The 24,288-nt window shown below is 54.5% G+C and overlaps 1 protein-coding gene across 3 annotated transcripts in view; it reads right to left on the reverse strand.

Annotated features, from left to right (window-relative positions):
• The window catches only part of AGAP3 (ArfGAP with GTPase domain, ankyrin repeat and PH domain 3), a 147,289-nt gene that overhangs the window by 77,419 nt on the left and 45,582 nt on the right, over positions 1 to 24,288 (reverse strand). For all 3 annotated transcript variants that reach the window (XM_080382758.1, XM_080382757.1, XM_080382759.1), the window contains exons 2-6: positions 14,735 to 14,793; positions 7,330 to 7,417; positions 7,050 to 7,135; positions 6,577 to 6,718; positions 4,181 to 4,315 (exon numbers count right to left, since the gene is read on the reverse strand). In XM_080382758.1, coding sequence (XP_080238884.1) covers positions 4,181 to 4,315; positions 6,577 to 6,718; positions 7,050 to 7,135; positions 7,330 to 7,417; positions 14,735 to 14,793 — 510 coding nt within the window. The remainder of the gene's footprint in view (positions 1 to 4,180; positions 4,316 to 6,576; positions 6,719 to 7,049; positions 7,136 to 7,329; positions 7,418 to 14,734; positions 14,794 to 24,288) is intronic.

Below are 24,288 nucleotides of genomic sequence, written 5' to 3' on the forward strand. Positions count from 1 at the left end.
CACAGGCAGGTTGTCCCACCTTTTCACAGAAGCAGTAACTGTGACAACATCTGGTGCTGGAAGCAACTTGGAAAGGATGAGAGAAGTGTCAGCGAACAGATTTCCAGGGGGACTTTTGCCAGGCTGCACATGAGAAACCAGCAAGGGGACAGCTGCCCCTTTTCCACAAGCCATGCATCCTTCTCACAGCAACCCTCAGAAGCCTGACTACCTGGACAAAGCTTCTGCTGCTCCAAAAGATTCAACACAATGACAGTTACACACCGTAACGTAACGTACCTGATCTAGATCCCAGCACGACACAACCCAAAACTTAGACCAAACACCCAGGAGCTGTGCAGGGCATGGAAGGAGGTTCTCTGCTGCACCTGCCTGAGCAGGAAGGAGGGCATCACCACAGCTGGGGCCACCCAGTTCGTGGGGAACCTCTGAACAGTCGGTGAATGTGGAGATCTGAGGTTCTCCTTCTTGGAGCTTCTCTCGTGCTCAGCAGCAGCACGTGCAGACTGTGGGGCATTTGCAGAGGAAGAGCGCTAGCCTCAGACTTCAACTGACTACCGAGAGGTAGGATGGTCACTCCCTCAAGCTGTCATGCTAGACCAGCACGACATTCACCTGCTGTCCAAAATGGTCAGTGACTGCTTGTTGTTAGATGAGCCACTGGCACGGAAAGGGTCTCTGCGAACAGAGGTGCAGCATACGCTCGGCACAGCATGGACAAGCAAGCAAACCTTAGCAATGAAAGCAAAGACCACCGCTTAGAGAAGTCTTCCTGTTTCTGCTGTGGAAAGTCAACATCTTCCCCTGCCTGCAAGGGACAGGTCTACCACAACCTGGGCCAAGTAACTTGTGTTGGAGAAACCACATAAAGATGAGTTCTGCCTGGTAACTGGATCGCCACACGAGGCAAGCTCCTCACACAACCCATGACTGCAGCACTCCAGCAGATCGCACACTGGTGCATCAGCACACAGCAGTGCTCGTTGGGAAAAGCCGCTTACCTGCTGCGAAAACACCTCATCCCATCAACTCAGTGTTATCTGAAATGGGATCCTGGGAAGTCCCTGATTAGTTCTCAGATGCCAGCGATGTCGGGGGCCAACCCGTTGGGCTCAGCTCTCCTCAGCTCCTTGCCAGCACCCCCTGCCTCATTCTGTCCCTCCCACAGCTGTGCTCAGGAGCATCTGCATGGTCCTGCAGTTGAGCAGGCAGGTGAGAGCACTGAATACCTGGGATTTACTCCACATCTCCTGTGAAACGGCAGATCCCTCTGCTCCATTTGCACCTCCCAGTTATCACACTGCTTTCTCCACAGCTCTGAGCAGCACACTGCATAATGGCACTGACAATGGCAAAACTGCACTGGCAGGCATGCAGCGCAGCATGGCATTCAGAGGCAGCCTACTGCAGGAAACATGGCATGGCCCAGGGAACCGCGGCAACACAGATGGCTCTTGTGTGCACAGACTCAAAGGCCAGAAGGATCTCTCAGGCTGGTACAAGGGCTGACCTATGTATACTGCCAGCCTCTAAACTTTGCCCAGCCTATACTGCACCAGTCACCTGGGCATGCAGCGAGCCTCTTCCACAAAGGGATTTGGTCCAGATTTGGAGACAGTACAAGAGATGTAGAACACAGCACTTTCCTACGCATTTTTTCCAACAGCTAATGAAGAAAGGGCTACTAATAAAAAGAACAAGGGTACTTCAAAATTTGAATTCAGCTGGCTTTGGCTTCTAGCATGAACTCCCACCCAGCCTGCAAAGTCTTAGTGTCTCTTGATTTTCTCCCCATGCAGATAGGTACATAGTTACTCTTACACTGTAATCAAGTCACCTTTCAATCTTCTTTCTGATTTAAGGATAAGCTCTTTCACTGTCTCACTATCAGGTACTTTTTCCAGCCTTTGATTAATATTTGTAGCTTTTTTTAAAAAAAAAAAAAAAAAAGTCTTCTCAGTTTCTTCTGTGTCCTTTTGAAGTGCTGACACTCGAGTTTGACAACACTCTGGTAATGGTCCTCCTGCTGCCCTGTATGAAGGCAAGAACCCATCTGGACTTCCACTCGGTGTTGCCCTGCTTCCCCACCCAGGGCCAGCACCAGCCCTCCCAGCAGGACGGCCCACGCTCCTTGTTCCATACAGCATCAGCATTTGCCCAGACTGACATCGGTTTTATTTGAACGGTCTCCGATTACCACAGTCCTTGGGGTCTTCTGGATTTCCTCAGCCTCGCTGGCTGCTCCTTATGTGGACAAACCTGCTCCCTTGCCTCCTTCCTGACCACACATACAGGCCGCGAATAAGTCCAGACAAAAGATGAAGCACAGCACTTTGCAGGTGCTCACTCCTGAGCCTTCAAGCAGCCGTTCAAGGTCTCCCACCAAGCTTGCTAAGCAGCAATGGTGCTAGAAGCTGAATCCCAAGACTCACATGAGAGCTTTCATCTCACACATTGCACCACTTAAAAGTTGTGCTGTCTATGCTCCCAGGGTCAACAAAGAAAAAAAATAACCCCAGACGACAATTCATTCCATCTTGATACAAGAAAGGCTGAAAAGCAGCCTAACAAACAGCAGCACCTAATCCTGCAGTGCCTTCCCCAGCTCCTTCCCAAACCCATCGGCTGCTATTGCTCACTACCATTCTCCAGGGAAGGGACACAACAGAATGAATTTGAAGGAATAACCTGAACGGAATTGCTGACACACAGTGCCAGACACATTTCAGAAGCCAGGATGAGATGCGCACACAGCCCACCCACTGTTGCTCTCCCCAGGCTTGCTCTGCAAACCTCTGAGTTGGTTTAGTAGATCCTCCCCTTGGAGCTCTGCTGCAGTATTCACTGTCCCCAACTATTCCCAGCTGTTCATTCCCTCCATTCCTCACGAAGAGGAGGAAGGAAGAAGGGGAGACTTACAAGCACCCTGCCTGACAGAGTCACCCCTGTGTCCCCAAGAACACCACACCAAGGCAGAGGCTCCTGGGTGCTGAGGGTTCCCTGCCAGGGCGCAGGTAGGACAGTTTGAAAGGTTGCTCTCTGGGCTGACTTGTCACACCGTCCCAAGAGGCGGAAAAGCAGCAGAAGAGGGGACCATCTCTACATGCCCCTGCATAAAAGCAGCACTGAGACTGATCCTCAGCCCTGCAGCAGGAGATTACTGGAAGGTCACAGACTTATGCAGGGGAAGGATGATCACCAGCTCCAGCTCAGATGAAGGAAGCACGTGAAGCCAATGACAGGCTCAGTCCTCTGGTGTGCCCTCAGCCTATTACGCTGTGCTGCTATGAACCAAGCTGCATTTTTGCCTTCAGGCAGTCCTGCTGCCTGATTTCCAAATCAAATATGATTTCCAAACTTTATTCCATGCACTTGTTCCACTTGCAAACACTAGCAGCTCTCCTTTCCAAGAGCAACTCTGTCCTGCCCAGCCACTCAGCTCCACACAGACCCTTTCTCGCACACTAATTGCAGAACCTCTGCTGCACTCTGTAAGACAAGGTAGAGAAAGAGGACAGGGATATGTGCAATCAGGATCCTGGCTTATTTAAGCAGAATGCAAACTCCCAGGACATGGTGCAGGCTCCCTCTCCCAGCTGCAGCATCCCTGTCATGCAGACCCCTCTCTAAAGCTAGGCAGAAATGCTCCCCACCCACCGTTCCCATGAGGAACAGCTGCCCTGTCTAGCCATTCAGTTGCTGCTCCCCTAGCACCCAAAGGTTCCGCTGTGCTTCCTCCTCCCCTCCACAAAAGGCAATCAAAACCCCCTCTGCAGCCTCACACGTCCTCTGCAGGGTCATACAGACTGCTGGGCTGCACGGGCCCACCACGGGATGCCACTGTCCCCTACAAGAAGGGCAGTAGAAAGGTGCTGCCTGGCCCTGCTCTGCGGACCCTCATGCACATCCGTGTGCAGTTCACCTACATGCCACACACAGAGGAATCATTCCATACAAAAAGCACATCCTACTCCTTGGACCAGGTCTGTGCGTGTAAAGCAAGGCACTGCACACGAGTGCATGCCTAACCGCCTTGGCCTCAGGGCAGCACGCCCTTCTAACCGAGAGCCGGCAGTCTAGGCAGCGAGAGAGAACCAGCAGTCTAGTTAGCGTAAACCCCCTCTGCGGGACAGCACTGCTGCCCCGCCTCGCCTGGACACCCTCCACTGGCTGCAGTTACCATCCTGGAAGACTCTCTCCACATTCAGTCCGTAGGTGGCACAGGTCTCGTAATACGTGCAGCGCTTCAGATCGTTGGAAAGCTTCCGTGCCCGAGAATCATCAATGACCCGGGGGTTTGTGGCACTGATGGCATCTGGAAACCAAAGGGAGAGGAGATTAAAAAGCAAGTGTCTGTGTCCCATCTAGCCACAGCTCCCAGGGCACACTCCTGGCCTCCCTCCCTCCCCCACTTCACGCACCGAGACATACCCACCTTCACAGTACAACCCCTCTCTTACCAATGTCTTAGATAATCACGTCCCACATTTGTAGAAAAATGGATTTGTTAAATTAACCTTTTCTAAATGAACCTTATTTAACTCTCCTAACCGTCCAGCCACCAATGTTTCTGAAGACAAGAGGGCAGAAACCAGCAGGAGGTGTGGCTGGCAAGGCAGCCCCAGTTGCAGAGTAAAATGGACTTGCCAGTCTCAGTTGTTTTAGGTCTCATGGCCATACCCTACACGTTATAGAATCAAAAGGGAGAAATCATCCTCAGTTAGCTGGGAAAGACAGCTCTGCTAGCACGTAGTCACAGTTGAGGCCTTGGTGGACAATACTAAAAAATGGGCTTAATTTGTATCCCAGATGCTTGCTCAGTGCTTGCATGTTTTGGAAAAACTACTTTCCCAAGAGGAATCCCATTCCTTGAAGACATGCCAGTTACCTGGCTGATCCTGCCAGTAGCATATGCTTGTCTCAAAGCTGAAGCCAAGCACATCTAAGTACACACAGGCAGTACAATGAAACTGTGAATGGCTCATTACATCAGTTACGGTTTCTTTGGTCACTCCTCTCCCACTGCTTGGATAACTGGCAATTCTAGAGCTAACACATGCTGATGAGCACTGACCACAGAAGAAAATATTTGCTTCACAAGGCCAGGCTGGATGGGGCTTGGAGCGACCTGAGCTAGTAGAAGGTGTCCCTGCCTGTGGCAGGGGTGGGACTGGGTGGTCTTTAGGGTCCTTTCCTATCCAAAACATTCTGGGATTCTATGCCTGGGACAAGCAGAGGCTGTAGATAAACCCTGACAGGAGGAGCTGAAGGAGTTGTGGGACTCACACTGTAAAGAAGTCCCCTTGAACTCTCCAGTGGGTTGCTTAGTGTGACCATACCAAGGCTGCAACCTTACCTGGGTCTAATTCTGGAACAACAATGATCACCAACCCCTCTGCCACTCCTGAGCCTCCACAAGCACGTGCCTGCAACCCCAGCCCAGTCCTGAATCAAGATCACTCAGTCCTACAATTAATTTCACAATCTTTAAATATCCAAAGTTTAACAATTTTGTTCTACTCTTAAACTGGGGTCCAAAGCAGACACCCCTGCAACTCCCCACCCGCTGTCACCACCTCTTCCCAGCCTCAGAGTTCCTTCTTCGCCAGGAATGGGTCACACTGCTTAGGAACTGGGTCTTGCCAAAACATTTTTTTCCTCATATCCTCAATCCTCTACTCCTCCTCTACACGTTACCAACTACCAGCAGGAAGGACACCCATTCTGGAAGAGCAGAGCTCCGACACTTGAAGCAGTGCCCTCACTGCTGCCCCTCCTTGCCTCCTGGACATGCGCAGCAAGGCTTTTGGAAGCCAGGCTGCCTCCGACCCATGCTGCACCAGGCAGCAATCCCGCTCCAGGGCTGCCCTCTCTCCGGGCAGCCCCTCTCCATCAGCAGCCCCTTGCCCAGGCACGCCTGCACCGTGTCTCTGCTGCCTGCGCCCACCGGCAGCCTCAGCTGTGGTTTCCTGACAGCTCCCTTATTATCTCCATCCCAGTCCCAGCTGGCTCCAGGCCCCAGCCCTGCAGGGGACATCAGGGGGAGGACAGTTCTGGGTTGCTGCTGCACTTCTCCCCATCCACGTGTGCTGGCAGCACCTCAGGGGAGATGGTACTCCATGGCTCAGGCCTCTTCTCAGGGTGCTCAAAGCAAGTCGCCACCCCCCCCTAATCCTTGTTGGCTGCAGCTTGCCCCAGAGGACAAAGGGCAGCATGCCCTACCGATGCAGAAACCCTCCCACACCCAGGCCCTGGCTCCTGCCTGCACCCAGCTGCTGCAGGCAGAATTGAGGAAGGCAGGCAATTCCAGGAGGTTTGGACATTTCAAAGAGGAAAATGGCTCCATGAAGTAAGGCGGCTCTCTGCAGGGAAGCCAAGATGGTCTGAGAAGGAATTACTCAGCAACTCCGGGGGCCCCGGCATCATTCGGTCCCACGTATGGCTTACACACTGGTGTTCCCCAATGCGCTGGCAGGGCTAGCACCCCGTGCTCGCTTGTCAGCGTGGACACCTCACCAGTGCTCCCAGCTGAGGCAGGGAGGATGTAGGGAGGAAGCCCGGCCGCCCTGCTCTCACCCTGTGTGCCCACCAGCACCATTGGCACCTCCGCTGTGTTCCGGTAGCTGCAGAGCCGCAGGTAGTAGTTGTACACTGTCTGGAAACTGATCTCGTCCTCCAGGCTGAAGACAAACACCACCGCATCGACCCAGGCAGCAAACTGAGGGAGACACGCCACCCGTTACAGCCTGCAAAGGCACCCCCGAGCCCTGTGCCCAGAGCCGTGGCAAGGGCAGCCACACAGCAGGCAAGTGGGGTGCTGTGGCTGGGCTCAGCCAAGTGTGTGCCCAGGCCCTGCGGCACGAGCTCCCTGGCACCGCAAGGAGGCCCTGGGGACACCACCGTAGAGGTAGCCTCTCCTTGGGCCTCAGAGTCATGTTTTATCACAACCGAGCTCTCAAGAGGCAGCCGGGTAGGTCCCTCCCCAGGAGCCCTCCAATCCCACCAGCAGGATGGGTGGGAAGAGACTGCAGGAAGCACAGGTCTCCTACCTGGAGTTCGGGGGGGCCCCCTTCATCTCGAATCAGCAGCAAGTAACTCTGACCATCCACTACAATCTCCTTCTTAAATCTGCCACCTTGGGAAAAGAGCAAAGCAGCAAGTCAAGCGACAGGGGGAAGCAAGGAGGGGAAACCCTTAATGAAGGCCAGGGGAGGCTGGGGAGCCCTGCAGCAGTGGCAGATGAGGTGCAGAGACAGGGGTCACCTTTAGAGTGGAGAAAGGAGCAAGGACCCAGACCAGCCCCCGGGTGCCCTGGGAACCAGACCTTACCCTCTGGAGACTCCTCCTGCACGTAGGTGCCGGTCAGGTAGCGGTGCACGAGGGCTGACTTGCCGCTGGACAGGTTCCCCACAATGCCCTGAAACAGAGGCACATGTCACACACTGCCTGTGTGCCCAGAACGTCTCCCTCTACACGAGGCCACCCCCTGTGAGTCAAGACCACCAGTGCCTGGGCACATGTGGACAATGGGCATAGGTGCTCCCAAGAGGACACAGGGGATGACATAATCCAGCCCAGTACTTGGTGTGAAGCCTGGGGACATTAACTGGTCTCAGCTGGGCAGAAAGCAGCAGGTACTGGGTGCAGCTTCCCAGAGAGTGGTGAGGACCCTCATTCTCTCCCAAACAGGCGCAGCCTCATCAGCACTGCGCTAGCTCTTCCCACAGCTCCCCTGCTCCTCAGGGGGACACTTGCCCTCCCAGGCCAGTCATTTCCACAGAAGGAAAAAACCTTCTCCTCCCAGCTCACACATCCCAAATTTTGGGGTGTTACAGCTCTTGACAATACCTGCCAGAAGAAGAACGAGAGCAGAGACTGGCCATGCGTTTGGTACAGCTGCTGCTGCTAACACCAGCAGCAAGGCACAGCACTTGCTCCTTGCTGCGGCGGCACGGCTGCTGTAGCAGGGTGCACACTTCCTGGCAGAGCTGGCTGGGCTGCCAACACAGAAGGACATCTTGCACCAATTTTTAACCGAGTTGAAAAATAAAGATACCTAGCACTAATTTTTAACTGGGTTGAAACACACTAAGCTGGGGGTCTGTCAGTCTGGATCATCCCACAGATTTGCTACCAAATGAATGCAGCTGTCTCTGAATGGGTCAGCCTGAAGACCCAGTTCAGGGGTTCTCAAACTACAGCCCACGGGCCAGATACGGCCCCCCAGGGTCCTCAATCCGGCCCCCGGTATTTACAGAACCCCCCTGCCCCCCCCCCCCCCCCCCGGGGGTTGGGGGGGGGAACCAAGCAGCCGCAGATGACTTCCTGCCACTTCATCCACGCACCAGCCCCCTGTTTAAAAAGTTTGAGGACCCCTGACCCAGTTCTTCCTGACGTCGGCATCTTCCCAGCGAAAGAGCCTCCAGTGCTTGCAAGTGGCCCTGCCTGCTGATGGGAGAGCAGTCCTGGGGTAAAGGCACATCTTCTGCCATCCTTGCAAAAAACCTAGCTCCAACTGGTCAGCGTATATCCACAGCTATTCCCCACATCCACAGGGACAACACAGCTTGTGGGATAGGCTCTTGTGTTACCAACCATCCCGCCTTGCACTCCTCTAGCCTCAGCTGCAGCGTTGCTCTGATAGAGCTGGAGTGGAAATGCCGGGGTGATGCAGAGGTGCCCTTCACCCACAGCATACTCTTCTACCTCGTCCTGATGCCCCAGGCCTGTGGAGAGACGCTCTCAGCCAAGAGCCATAAAAGACATTCCTAACTCACTTTTACATAGGCCTGTGCACCTCAAAACCCTTGCTGGTGAAGCAGGCAGGCAAGCTCCTACCAGCCGTTTGACATGCAGAGCCCAGGGAGCCATCCTGGCCAAGCCAGGGCCACGGTTCGCCGTACCTGGGCGAAGCAGGCTCCTGCTCCTTTTCCACACAGCTTCCCCAAAAGCATCTAAACTACCTTTGGCTTTGGATAGTCTGACCTTGCCACAGAGCTTCTAGCACATAACTGACTCCTGCGCTTTAGGGCACTCTACACCTCCTCCTGTGTCTAAACCACACTGGCAGTGCTCCTACAGAGACATTCTGCGGGTGGGTGTCCAGCACACCAACACTGCCGTTCCGAGCACCAGCCCACACTGTCCTGCGCAACCTGGAGCCTGGGGGTTTCTCCTCTACTGAAGGTTCACTCTGCCCCAGCGAACATATGACTGGAACAGACTTCTTGTTGTTGTTGTTCCCCATACCATCCACGCAGATGCCTGTGCAGACATCCTCCTTCTGGCCCCAAGACCAGTTAGCATGGACTGTAGGGACTTGCTGTTTCAGTGGGATTTAAGACATCTGGTACATCTACCAGACAGAAGCCACTAGAGACATCCCTGTGCAAATCTCCAAATGGGGCTGTTGTGCTTCTGGAAAATCCAACATCCCCTGCATGTCCATGGCTGCTTCACAGCAAATGCACAGTGACACAGAAGCATCCGGCAGTGCTTTCTGTGCATCTGCGGTCTGTGCATCCTTCCTCAACCCACCACTGGACCAGACCACAAGATTCACTGGGCACAGGTGGAGGGCCCGCATTTGCTGGAAACACCGGAGTCTCCACGGAGCTGTGCACAGTGGGTGTGTTTCTGCACAGGAAGTCCCAGGCAGAAATACAGTATCTTTATGATGAAAATTTCAAGCAGGCACACAACACTGAACAGGTAACAGCATCTGTGAAAACAGCACATACCATTACACACGAAAGACAAAATCAAAATTCGAAGTCCCATCACGTGTCTCCAAGTGTCACTTGGGTATGGGAAGCCAGCACAAGGCACGGTGGTGTCAGAGCTCTCCACTCATCTACTGTCACGGAAGAACCTTCCTCCCAGGTTCCAGTGAGTCCAACTCCTGGAAACGTGACATGGCACTGCCAGCCGACCCAGGGGAGAGCCCATGCAGCTAAGTGAGAAGCAGCTCCTTCCCCAGCAGGTGCCACATGCTCTGCCTTCGCCCCATCCACAGCCTGCTGAGCCCAGCCCCTCCGAGCACCAGGAATGAAACCTGCGGCACACTCAGCGCAGACCCAGCCTGGCCAGGGACACGCCGCCCCAAGAGACCCGAGCCCTGTGTTGGGGCTGGGGGCTGCTCCCCCTGCCCATCCTGTTGCCTCGGGCTGAGCCTGCTCCCATGCTCCTAGGGCTGGGGAAGGGGGCAGCTGGCCCCAGGCATCCCCTGGCTCAGGGCAGGTCCTCCAGAGCCCAACACCACACTCTGGTAAGGCTTCCTCACGATGCCCAAGCATAGACCATGATGATTTCAGCTCTGGCCACCGGCTCTTCCCTGCGCACCAAGATCTTCTCCCTATCTTGGTACTCAGGGACAAGTCTCACAGACATGACCCATGTGTGGTGGCACCCAGGTGGCAAGCTGTGGCACAGGGCAGACACACCATGCTGCCAGGAGCCACCTAACTGCAGCAGCCCAGTGCTCTGCTCCAGCTGGCCTGCCTGCAGGGACTGTCCCACCGCACCCAAGCCTGCCTCTGGCACCCGCCTCCCACTGCAGCCCCGGCCACACCACCCACACGCTTTGTGCCGCTGCCAGGCAAAAGGAGTGAAGAGTTGGTCTGGCCCCACACGTGTTCGCAGCGCTACTTTCAAAGCTGCTCAGTTGCCGGAGCAGGTCTGCAGTACAGCCGCACACAGCCACACCAGCGCCGAAAGAAGCAGGGGGTGAGGAGAGAGCAGTGACTGGGAACATCAACACTGCCTCTTGCCATCAAAGAGAAGTTTATGGCCAACCTTTTCCAGGCAAAGGGATGAGTTTGGCGATTGTGTCACCCCCAGCCCAGGTTCTCTAGCTTTCAGCCAGTGCTTGAAAGCTCCCGCTGCCCCGGGCCCTGCCCTAGGCTGCCTGCACGCTCCCGGTGAGAGGCAAAGACGCTCCGGTGGACATTTGGCCAGCAGCAGACTGTGCGCCGGGGGCACGGAATTGCCCGGCTTGCCCACACCTCCCATGGCCATACTGCACGGAGCCAGCAAGTGGCAGAACCAAGGTGCCAGGAGCCTGGGACTAGGAAGTGCAGGTCAACGTGCTCCCACGGGCATGCCCAGGCCGAACACATTGCTGCCAGGTCTGTCACCCACTATAGTAATTACAGATCACACACACAGCGCGTTCAGACAGATGGGAACATGTACCAGACTGCAAACCTCAGAGGTAACACATGCATGCTCCCGGAGCCAAGCAATCTGCGGAGACACAAGGGCTGCACGAACGCCATACCCGTGTCATGAAGGAAGGCAACACCCCTTTCCCCCAGCTACACTGGGACGGCAGCACGAACAGCCTAGGATACAAACTGGAGTCAGGGAAGAAACCGTGGCGAGCACTGCACAGAGCAGGCAGCTCGAGGCCCAGCTCAGTACCCAGGCCAGCTGCAGCCCCGGGGCAACCTCTGCAAAACAGGGAGGCTCCCCAAGGCCACCCAGCAGCTAGGACTCCATGCCACACCAGGGACTGAACACACCAACAATATTTCACTCTCTCAAACTTGGATGGAGGTTGCATTTACACTCTGCTTATAACCAAAATCCTGACTTACACCTTGCTGAAACCAACTTCTGCATTGTCTTATCCTCAAGTGCATCTGGTGTATTGAACAAGCTCAAACAGAGCTGACAGTCTGGAAGAACAAAACCCTTGAGAGGTAGCAAATTGAAGTAAAACACGGTGTAGGCACCATGGAAACCTCTGTACCGAGACAGGCAGGGTGATGAGGGCAGGCAGCCTGCCCCTGTGCTGGCCACTGAACGGCTGGTGCCGCCCAGCACCGGGTCTAGGGGACGAGTCCCTGCCAAGGGGCCTCATTTGTGCCTGCCCACAGGACCACCGCCTCTTCTAGGCACAGCCTCCAGCAGATGGAGGAAGCTACAGGATAAAATTGAGGTGGGAAGAATTGCTGAACGTAACTTAATCACATCAAGCTTCTAAAACATCTTAGAGAAAGTGCACTGACCACGTGTGTCGCAAACGGGAACGTGAGCAGGGAAGAAAGCGGCAAGAACCCTTACCTCCAGCAGAGGAAGTAAAGGCAATGGCTCCTTCCAGTTGAAGGCAGAGGGATGTGGGCTGCGGTCAAAGCTTTCTGTGCCATGAAAAAGAAGCCCCCAACGAGTCTGTGGTTTTCCACACACTGTGAATCTTGGTTCACAGGCTCATTGTAGGTCTCCCTTGGGGACAATGACTGGCAGATCAGAGACAGGGCAGGTACTTCGTGCAAGCCTCTCCACCAACAGTACGTACACTCTGGCTTTTATCAAAAGACCCTGCATTTGCCCTGCACTACAAGGTCATTTTGTTTCAGACACATTTGTCACAGGGGCACATGGTACATTTGGTGAAGCATCACACATGCAGGACCAATGACTGGGCAGCTCTGCCGTGGAAGCCACTTCTGCAGCTGACACTGCTGCCAAGCCTCGTGCCAGCTGCGCAGGCAAGACCTTGCTCCACCAGGAGCACCTCCCTGTGCCGAGCGTGCTGTGGAGAATGGGGCCGGTGAAGCAGAGGTGGGAATCGAGGAGAGGGTTGCTGGAAAACTGAAAGGGAGCAAAGCCTGGGGACACTTGTTGCCAAGTCTCAAGCCATTTATTTAGTGAATCCCATACAGACCCCAGGTCCACATGGGGACTCCTTCTGCACCACTGTTAACTCTGTGGTAACTTGGGACGCTTCCGCAAAGACCAACCTGTCTGCAGAGCCCTGACAAGAAGAGCCGGGCCCTGTGACAAACAGGGACAGCCACACCGCTAGGGTGGTGAGGTGGGAGCCGAGGAAGAGAAGCACTGGTGGCCAGAGCTGTGGCAGTGTGTGCAGAACAGACCCACCTGAGAGCTCAGGACCCACCTGGCCTTCCTCACCCCTCTGGCTGACCATCACCCCAGCTCCAGGCTGGAGCAGCAGACCCTTCGCAGCTGCAGAAAGACAAAGTCCCGAATGATCACCCCACCGCCCAGGGGTCTGCTTGCCCAGGCACAGGGTCCCCCACCACCATCGGCTACTGCAGCCTAACCCCAGAGACACGACGGAAGGGGCTTCAGCCCAGCAAGGACTGAACCAGGACTCTGAAAGGCCTCCAGGCTTTTATTTTAGGAAGAGCTGCATTGGCCAGATGAAACCCCACAGCAACAGAGATCCCAGAGGTCATGGAAAACATGGGAAAAGGATTGTGCTAATTGAGGAAGAACTAAAAGCTTTAGGTCTGTTTAGCTTGCAGCACTGTTTTGTAGCCTACAGGATGTTAAAATATCAGAAGGCAACATACAAAATAGCTGCAAGAATATTTTTGAACAGAGACACATTTAAGTAGCTAAACTAACAAATGAATATTCAAAGTTTGTTACGATTTTTACTTAACTGCACATAAGAAAAAGAGTGGCAGTATGGTGCTGCTATGTTTTACAAAATGGCTTATTTCTCAGAGTAAGACTGAAAAAAATAATCTTGAATGGGCTGAAGGGGAGATGTGCCAACAGTCTTCCAAGGGAATTAAGGGCTGCCATGGAGAGTGCGAGAAGAGTGGTGTGGTGGAACAGATTGCCGAGGTCCCTGACAACAGCCAGCAGACACTTGGAAGCGCCTGCAGCGTCCTGCCTGCCCCGATGTCCCTTCTAGCATTACCCCAGCACTCACACACGGCTGCTGAGGGTGCCCTGCTGTGAAGGCCTAAACCAGCCCACCAGCTCATTGCCACCAGCAGGGCGTCCCGCTTCACCCCTCGCCCCCAGGCACAGATTCTGCCCCTTGTGCTCGCCAGCCAGCTCGGCTGGAGCAGAACGCCCTCCATGTCTTCCTGCACTACCAACCTCTGCCGGCTCACAGATGGCCCCGGCCAGCTGGCAAGTGGCCACCAGCGATGGCAGTCCGTGGGAAACACCTCCCGTCCCAGAGGTGCTGCACCCCAAGTTCAGGCCCCCTCCCTCATGACCTCACCCCACGTGAACATGCTGTGTCAGGGGCAAGAAGGGGGCAGAGGCAGCCCCCCTGCCAGACACCATATCCCGTAAGTAGGTGACGAAGCCTGGTAACAGCGTGCCCTGGGAAACCCGCCTCATGCTGACAAACCAGGAGCTTCATCCCCTCTGTTTGGCAGAACAAAACCCCAGAGGTGACAGTTTCACCCCACCAGCATCCCTCCACAGCAGGGACACCGTGGGGCAGCCATGTCTGGGAGGTGACCAGTAGCAAAGGCCAGGGAAGCACCAGGATAGAGCTGAAGTCAGTGAGGCTCAAATGGAGAGGTCACACCTCTCACACGGGCAACTCCCACGTGTGGACAGCTGCTCTGAGGGTTACGGCTGTGGATGCATGCCCAAACCATCGTTCAGGATCTGCCCCCGCTTCTGCTATGCCAGAAGGTCTGGCCCCATGCAGCAGTACCTGTTTGGGGATCACAGCTCTGCTATGGCCAGCAGGAAGGGTGAGGTGGTCAAATATTGCCTTTCAACCTTCACATCCCAGCGCTCTCCCAGATCAACACCCTCTCCCTTACAAGCGTGAGCCACTGAGAAGCCCTCGCCTTCCCCCAGCATGATGGCAGTCCCAGATCCTCTGTCGCGTGAGGCTGAAGCCTCTATGCATTTCCACTTGGCCACATTAAAACATGGGCTTTTCTTGGGGGTTTGGAGAAGCATCAGAGAACCAGAGGTATCCGCAGAGGCATGACTTGCAAGTACTCACCACCTTCAGCTCAGGCACAGAGCGACTCAGAGTCCATTCCTGGCTGTTTACAAACGAATCTGCAGAACAGAGAGAAGAAATCATCAGGTCAGTGTGGCCTCCCTCACAATGCCAACAAGGCTCTTGCCATGCTCTCCCTGCTCCCTCCAGGCAGGAGATTTATGGCTCTTCTCTCCCTTCCACCTCACCCAGAGACACAAAGCTGCACGAGGTCCTGACGCTGCCTGTTCCTGGGAGGCTCTGCAGCCGGAGCTCCAGATGGGAAGAAGCGGCCGAGCTGAGAGCAGCCAGGCAGCACAGAGCCCACGCACCGTGGGCTGGGGACCCTCCCTCCTGTCCTGCAGGAGCACAGAAAGCCCTATGACATCCCCTTGCTGGAGGCACATGGGACAAGGGAAGCACCAGACACCTTTTTGCGGAGCATACGCTGTAAAGGACCCCAGAACTGAGGGCCCATAGCCACGAAAGCAGCACCCTGAGCACTGCACCCAGGCTGCAACGGTAGCATGTCGTACACAGTGCAGATTAATAGCTGAAAGTACACTATAATCTGTGTTCGTGATTGAAAGTGAACACAATTAATTATGTGTATGTTATGTAATTCGCAGAACGTTGTAATAGGCTTAAAAAGGTTTTAACTGTCAGGCACGTCTTTGAGCGGCGCAGGAAACACCCTCTCTCCTGCCACAGAAATCACAAACACTTCATTTACATCCAAACAGTCTCCAGGAGCTGGTCAAACAACAGACTTCCCAAATAAAACCAGACTCGGAGGAGGAGGAGCAAGAGCCTGGAGAGCACCTTGAGTATCACAAGTAGCCAGCAGCCACTCCTAACAAAACTGGAGTCCTTCATTTGCCTTGGACGAGGAAGTACATCCTCCACCCACAGCCAGATGGCTATGGGGTAGGGGGCCAAAACAAAAGAGCAGCACTTGCTGTACATTAATAGCATAAAAACAAATAAAGGATTTTTGGAGACCGGAAACCTGTGGGAGCACTGCTTCTTCAAGAACCCATAATAACCTTGCCAAATTCACTGCCACACACGATTGCAGAAATGGAAATCTCAGATGGGCTTAAACAGGGAAGAGGCGAATCCACAACAACCAGCTGCGGGCAGCAACCAAGCATGATGGCCTGGGTGCTACTGCTGCTCCAAGGTCACCCGAGGCCGCAGCAGGACGCCAGGCCAAAGGGGAGTGTGGCCCTGGAGCTGCCCCACTACCCTGTCCCAGCAGCTCCTGCCTGCCTGCAGCCCTGACCCCACCACTTTGGTGCCAGTCCCAGCTCTCAGCATCTGCACCGGCACTGGCCGAACCAGCTGGGCAAGCTGGCGGCTGCAGGTCTCTGCCGAGTGGGTGTTTCATCTGGGGCTGTGCCAGGCACCGCAGGCTGAAACCAGAGCAGCGCAGGAGGTGCCGCCAGACCAAGGCAGGATCGGAGGGCAACGCCAGGCTCTTCAGCCCTGGCAGAAGTCTGTCGATGACTATCTTCACCCCGGTTTATGTTCCTGCCCTTGTAACTCCCAAGGGAAGGCTGGACACGCAACAGCAGCAACCCTCTATCTCCAGACTAATGCCTTGCCTTGTCTCTCCCCACCTCACCTGGGGAACCGGTGGGAGATGCGCAGTCCAAACCTGCGTGGGGCAGGGTCTGCTCCTGCTGCTCCTGCCTTGCACCTCCTGCCTCCATGTCTGCACCCTGGTCCGCTGCTGCTCGGTGTGCACGAGGGGGAAAAAGGTGATCAGCCCCTATGCCTTTATCATGGCACTTGGGCAGCCGCAGCACCTGTGGGCTACAGCGTGTTTTTCCATCAAGCCAAAAACAGGTAAGAATAGGGCACTGATGAAGAGTATATGAATGGTAAATTCTAGGTAAGTAACACTTCTTTTGCAGAAGCTACAGACAAATAAAACACAAGTCTGATGCAGTGAAACAAGGTTATTTATAATCATCATGAAGGTTCTTAGGAGGAATTGTTTCTTCACGTGCTCTGTCTTTCACCTATCTTTCTTTTAGGCACAGGTAAAATTTTTATTAAAACAATGGGTTAGTCAGGAGGAAAATGATATGTTCTTGAGCCCTTTCGGAAAGGTAACAGCACACCTGTATCTTCAACTCGGTCTAGAAAAAGCTGTCTCCACCCTTAACTTCTGCTGCACTTAGTCCCTTTGTCAGTTAGGTGCAATGGGTATGCGCCCCCCATACTTTTGCCTTTACTGGCATTCCCTCCCTCCTGATCAGACAGAGCAGCACACTTACACTGTTTCACTATATGCACGTTGCTCTCGAACTACACAAAACTGGCAAAAACCGAGCGGGTTTTTCAAGGGGTTCTGAGCAGAGCATAAGCCACACGTACTCACTGATTTGGCCTTAAGAAAGAAGAGAGAGGCAGTGAGACCTGGCGAGGGCAGGCTATTCTCTTTTTCTGTCCTCAGATACTCAGGATAGAGAAACTGTCCAGATTTTTGCTAGTTGCCTCCTTTGCTAACCATTCCAGCAGATCTTTGGTTTTTAACAAGGTTCAGGAATTTGTTAGCAACAGCTTGCTTTTTAACTTGCTGTGAAAACCGCTGAGTAAATCTTAACAGAAATAACGGCAACACAATGCCAATTCAGCCATATAACACATTCAATTGTTAACCATCACTAGCATGCCTATCCCGAAGCACAGACATGCAACCTGTGCAGCTCTGCTTGTCCATCAGCTCCCAACGTGTGTCAAGTCTGAATTCTAGCCCAGGCCAGTGGCCAGCCCTGGTGATGGACTCGGCATGCCCCAGCCCACACACGGCACTGCCAGCCCATGGATCCCAGAGCAGCCTGGCAGCTGGCACAACCCCTGCCACCTCTGCTTGGCAGTGCACGTCAGGGCGCTGGCACCCCTCTGCATGCTGCAGCCAGAGCAGAGCTCCCACTGCCACAAATCCCTGCACCCAAGCCACAGCCCCACTGGCGTGAAGGAGCGGGATGGAAACACCAGCAGCGACACCCCCATGCCACCGCTCAACACCAGGGAGGACGCACTCAGCGCCACTGGCTCACCCGCACCAGACCACTCTAAGCTGTGCCATGCCCCCGCCTGCAGTGGCCATCGCTGCCCAGCAGCTCTCACACTGCTGCTGGGAAACCCATCCACCACTGCAGCTTGACAGAGTCTGCTTGGCCCCTCCAGGAGCAGGGAGCCCTCCTGGCACAGCCCGGGGGCCACTGCCCCTCCTTGGGGGCGATGGGGGCTGCTTTGTCCCAGCAGCAGCTTCTGCTGAAGGCAAGAGGCTGCCCAGCACATTACCAGAGATGCCCATCTGGATTTGGACCAAGGGTCTGCCCAGCACACCATCTCCAGCATCAGCTGGCATGTGGGAGCCCAGGAAGAGTAGGAACATGGTAAGAGTACATGACACTGACCCCACGTGTGTTTGCGGCTGCTGACTTCTTCAGCTCACGGATCTCCCACAGTTTGCCTATTTAGTAAACCTCAAAAAAATCTTACTCGAGTAACTGTTCTGTCTCCTTTTAAAACCATGTAAATACTTTTTTCAGCAGTATCAACACCCATTCCTTGAACACCCGCTTTCTTCTGTTTTAGGCTTGACTTCATGGGGTGCCCAGCTTCTGTACCAGAGGCGGTGAGCTAACACCCCTAGCCAGCCCGACCAGCCAGTACTGCCCCATCATTCCCTGCAGCCCCTCGTTTCCACACTGTGGACTCCCAGCCATTGGATCAACCCTCACGCAGAAGCTGCTGTGCACCTCCCACCCTCCCTGCTATCCTCCTCCAGTACCTCCTGTTAAGCAGAAGAGGACATGTCCACTGCACATGTTGCTGTGTAAAGCACCTCGCCCACAACAGGAGGAAGGTAGGTGGCTGCAGTGGAAGGTCTCACGTGGCTCCAGTGACTGACCCTGCCCAGACCATCCAGCCATTTCACTGCAGCTGTAAGGATAAGGTGCTTACCTGCAGTGTTTTGTGGACAAGACACCCACTGTAAGCGCTCACAGAGGTATGGATAAACCCACTCTTACTCCAGTACCCAGGAGGGTAAAAGGAAGAGCTTACAGATCAAAGAAACGGAGACTAAGGTGGAAATGGCCTTGACCTCAAGACAGTCACAGCATTCCTTCACAATTGCCTAGAAAAGTTACTGAGACACAGATCTTAGAGGAGCCAGCTCCCTGTTACCTCCTCCAGAGCCAAGGTCACAGGTGTCAGGATCAGAAGACCCTCGCGTCCACCTGCCGTCCCAGGCTGTACCCGTACACACAAACCCCTCCACCAATGAATTTCTACGCAAACAAAAGCACCCCTTGTTCAGGAGGACATCCCACCCTGACTTTAAACTGCCCGCACGGAGCACAACTCCCCGAACCAACCTGCTCACCCTCTGCCCTTCCCCACCAGCCAAGCGGGTGGCACTGCCGGAGGTTCCTCCTGCTGCAGGGACTGGGGATGGGGCAAGGCAGGGAAGTGAGCGAGGAGGCCACATGTGCCCATGCACCGGGGTGGGCATGTGCCGGCACCTTGTGACATGTCTGGGATGCTCCTGAGCTTCTGCAAGAGCACAGAAGGAGCGTCACAGTGTCCTGCAGCATGCCCTCCAGAGCCACTTCCCAAAGCACCCTGCCCACCCCACAGCCAGCCAGTCACCAAGGAAGAGTGCTCAGATCAAGCCCCGCTGCACGCCTGACTGCTGGCACCAGCCAGCCCTCAACACTGACTCCGGGTGAGCTGCTTGCAGAGTCTGGGGATCTTCTGTAGTGGTGCCTGAAAGCTGAAACTCCTCAAAACCAGGTGGTGTTAGCGTAGCTTCCCCAAGTTGTGCATTTAACAAAGTAGCATTTCCACACACAGACTTCTAGCACTCCCTGCAGACCATGGGAAGAAGCTTGGCTCTGGTTGTCAAAAGGAGGAAAAATAAATGTTTTCAGGTGCACCAACCAGCAGCCCATAGCATGCACTTCCAGTGCCCTGAAGAGCAGGCTCCAGAAGATGTGGCGGTTCCTGCAGCACCTGAAGAATCACCATTACCAAACATGAAGCCTTGACACATACCATTCCCACCTACCACCTAGACAAGGTACTCAAGACCGTCAAGACCACCAGCTAGCCCAGGAAGGCCTGAGCATGTGGAGCACAACCCACTTCCATGTGTCAGGCTGGGGTCTGTGCCACAAATAAGTCAAATCTGTCACTGTAACTGGCCCTCAGTCCTTCATACCCCCCTGCTGCTCTGCTCCCAGGGCACACCGGTCACCCCTCTCTCACCAGGCAAGGGGACACACACAACTCATGCATGTACACTGACATCTGGGTGACACGATGTGCCCACTCGCAGGCCTTGTCCGCCAGCCCTCAGGTCACCGAAAGCCCCTGCGCCCTGCAGCCGCCTGTACCGCAGACGGCTCCATTGCTCACTTTTCAGCACAGAGCCCCCCCGCCCGCCGTTTTCATGCACTTGCTTTCCTCCCCCACCAGCAGCAGCCTGTGCAGGCGGGCGTGGATGACGCCCACGGAGCTGTCAGAAAGGCACCTCCAGAGCAGTTTCTCAACCACCCAAAAGAGCCACAGGCCAAGTACCTGGCTCCCGAAAAATGCTGACACAACTCGCTGATGTTGGCTTCGTCCACTCCAAGCATTGATCATTTGCTACTAAAATGCAGCTTATGGCAATTCCCTGCCCTCCATCGGTATAAACTCTGTTAGTATAGTACTACACACTCTGCATTTGCGCAGCTGTTACACACCCACATCAGCCTAAGAGAGGTCTCAGCCCACAGCTGCAGGAGCTCAGTTTGAGTGTGGCAGCCCCACCTCGGACAGCACCGCTGCCCTCCAGGGCTGCCAGAGCTCCCCCCCACCCGCCCAGCTGGTGCGCTGGGCAGTGGGAGGTGCAGGGGGTGACACCACCCACTCGGGCACCATTTCCCACTGGAAGTGGCACAAGACCCCGGTCTTCTCCTGCCGAGAAACAGTGACCACATGGAAGCACACAGCAAGCCACCAGTGACCTGACCTGATCTAACGCACTAACCAAAATCAGGCCAGTCAGCACACCCTCCCCAGGTGCATCTCACCTCAAAAGCAGAAGCAGTGGACTTACAGCACCACTTGCACACCAAGAGCCTTGGCACAGCCAAACGGCCTTGGCTCCAAGACACAACCACACATGAGAGGCACAGCCCAACCTGTCCTGAAAAAAAACACATTCAGGCCAATTTTGTTACTGCCTAGAAGCTAGAAGCTTCTGCTCGTGGAGATTCCCAGGCATAGGCAGCTCTACTGCAGAAGGTGGAAAACGATGTGGCAGTCTGGATGTTATGGCAGACAGCGTCTCTACCATGAAGAGCAGCAGATATGGGCATAAAGCAGGCACGCTATATAGCTGATGGTCCTCAGCCAGCCAGTCACCCCGGACACCTTCAGTGACCTACAGACCAGACCACAGCTATGAGACGGGCAGCATCACACATGATTGAGGGAAGGCCAGAAATCCTCCACCTCGGAAGCTGGATGCAATGGCCTCCTCTACCTCTACGGACAGCTCAGTGGGAACTCAGCCCCGGCAGCACGGGCCCACTGCCGCCTGCATCCTCCTGCTGCCACCAAGCTGGGGGGCGAAGGAGCTGGCCAGGCAGAACCGACTCCTCACCCAGGCTGCTCCCTTCATAAAGTGAAGCGTAGCAGGTTCATCTACCTTGTTCTTCAGAAGAACTAGTGCCAGACACATGTGGTCTCCACACACAGCAACTAATAATTAACCAACTCATTATCCAAGCCACTGTGGAACTAACTTGGACAGCAAAACCCTGGACACTAAAACCAGCCTTGAAATCAGGTCAGAGGCTGAGCAAACACAGCAGGGCCCACACCAACCACGCTCCAAAGTACCCATCTGCCCGCACACGCAGATGAAAGGGCAGCGGGGTGCAACGTGCCTGGGCAGAGCCACCCTTCCCCAGCCAGCCTTGATAAAGGCTCAACCCTGGCAGCGCTGGCAGAAGGAAAGATCTCTCCAGGTCAAGGACCAACACGGGCAAGGCTAGTGTTCCTGTCCGAAAGCGCAGCCAATACGGACACCCAGTGCAGCACACGATCTCAGCAAGGATTATCTCACCGGAGCTTTAACCACCTTGAAGCAGTGAAAGGAGAGCACCTTGTGTATCTCTGGGAAACCAGGGTGTGATCACCAACGGCCACCCCTGTTCCTCAGCTATTACCGCACACTGCAGCAGCGGGGACATCAGACCACGTATGCTGTACAGCACACAGGCTTCAGAAGAAGACTTAAGCCTCTCAGCACCTACTACTTTCCAGCCCACATCCAAATACACGCAGATGAAAGAACTGTACCAAATTCTCTGCTCTGACAGCCAGACAGGGTCTGCTGGAAGGGACAAGCCGGCAGAGCTAGTGACGTGGAGAGACAGATAACCCACTGCTTCCTCAGCACAACTGCTCTATTGGGGACCTACCTCTCCGGTAACAACCTGTTCCAAGACTGGCTGACCTCAGCTCTAGCTGTTTAACCCCATGAGCAAAGGCAGGTCAAGATTAAAAAGGCAGTTTTTTGAAGTTCCCTCTTCCTATGGATGCCTGTAGACTAATCAGAACACCTCTGCACCTCCTGCACACGCCTCCTCCGATCTCGCCCTGAGAATCAGGCCTCTCAGACTGGTGTCCCAGCAGCTCCTTCCTTGATACTTTCCAGACTTAAGTTTTTCTGAAGCGTGGACACCAGACTGGATTAATCATCTTGAGGCATGGTCTCTAAACTCATCACGAATTTCTGCTTCTCACCAACACTCTCAGCTAAGCCGAGGCAGGTACCAACAAGAGATGACGCATATCATTGCCTACTCAATTCACTATGCAAACTTCACCTTATTCATGTAGAAACACCCACCTCATCTCCCAGCAGTCTTCTCTCACACATGCCCTACACCAGGGATCCTCAATATGGCCCCCCAGGGTCCTTAGTCTGGTCCCCCGGTATTTACAGACACACACACACACCCCGCCAGGGGTTGGGGGGGGAAACCAAGCAACCAAGCAGCCGCAGATGACTTCCTGCCACTTCATCCGCGCGCCGGCCCCTGTTTAAAAAGTTTGAGGACCCCTGCCCTACACATTAGTCTTCTGCATGGCCAAACACCAAACAGGAGAGTAAAGGGAGTTACCTTAAAACCTTAAGGCATTTTAAAAAGCAGGGCATTTTTCTGGAAGAGGGGAATATGGTTAGGAGAAACACTTCCTGAGCTGTCAGCAATGCTATACCCACCACATAATCCCTCTGTGTACCAGAAAAACTCCAGTCCCAAACCAGTCAAGTTTTTCCAAGCCTGTGCCCATCAGGCTTCTTCAAAACTGCATCAGCCAATACCTCGGTACCTTGAAGCGTTCCTCTGAACCACTGACCACGATTATCTGTGATCAGTCCAAGCTGGCTGGACTCTGTGTTGACTCGGCTCTCAAGATCCAAGGGCTCTTGCCCTGTCTTGGTGCATTAACAGAAAATCATACCTCCTGTCAGCCTTCACCCTGCTACACAAAGATCAGCTCTTTAAAAGCCGTTTTTGGGCAACAGACTCTGCATTCCCCTGATCACCCCTCCCTGCGCTTGGTCCCAGCTGAACCTCTGCATCAGCAGGGAGCGAACGTCACCCACACAGCCCAGAGGAGGTCTCAGCAGGGCTGGGGGAGCAGCACTGGGACCATCTTCCAACTCTCCAGCGGGCTGGGTTTTTTGGCCCTTGAGTATGTCTACATGGCAGAATGCAGCACTGGATGGTATCTCAGCTTGCTATAAACAAAATACTCCAGGTACTGGAAACAGGGTAGCAGTGTTGGCTTGGATCTCCACCTGGACTCATATATCCAGCTCTTCCAAAGAGCTGATAACCGCAACTGCAGCTGCACCCCCTCAGGAGGGCGTGTTGGGACGGTACCATCAGCTTTCCTAGGGCTAAGGTGGGCAGCACTAGCATAAAGCATCAAAGTTTTTGAAATGTCGAGAGGGTGTTAGACACACTATTGGCCTGCAAGTCTGAAATAGGAACAGGGCAGAGATCTCCTGAGCTGCCGTATCCAGCAAGTCCATGTTGGAGCATTAAGGCTGTGCACCTCCAGTCTACAGTGTCCTGGCTTAGAGGCTCACAGCTCCCACCGCAGTGAGCCAGAGCCCACTGACCAACATGCTGAGTGGATAGACAACGGGGAGACAGGACATAAGCCAGGACAAGCAACAGCAGCTCTGCTCTGCAGGCTTCACCGCTGCTTCTTCACATCTCACTGACCCCAGGAGAACCTAGTTCGACTGGCTACAGAGGCCTGTCCTGGGCACCAGGCAGATAATGGCAAAAACGGTGTTACAAGCAAAGACCTAACCAATGTGTGAACTTTGCAGCTCCAGCAAGCAGGGCTCATTCTGCTGTTCCCAGAGGCTGTCCAGAAAGGTCATTCCTGAGCCCACACCTCCAGTATGAGCCATGGTGGCAAATGCAAATGACCCTGACAAGCAGGGGTCTCACATCAGCTGGCTGGCCGCCGCT

Source organism: Falco punctatus, assembly GCF_963210335.1.
Source record: "Falco punctatus genome assembly, chromosome: 4".
Lineage (NCBI taxonomy): Eukaryota > Metazoa > Chordata > Aves > Falconiformes > Falconidae > Falco > Falco punctatus.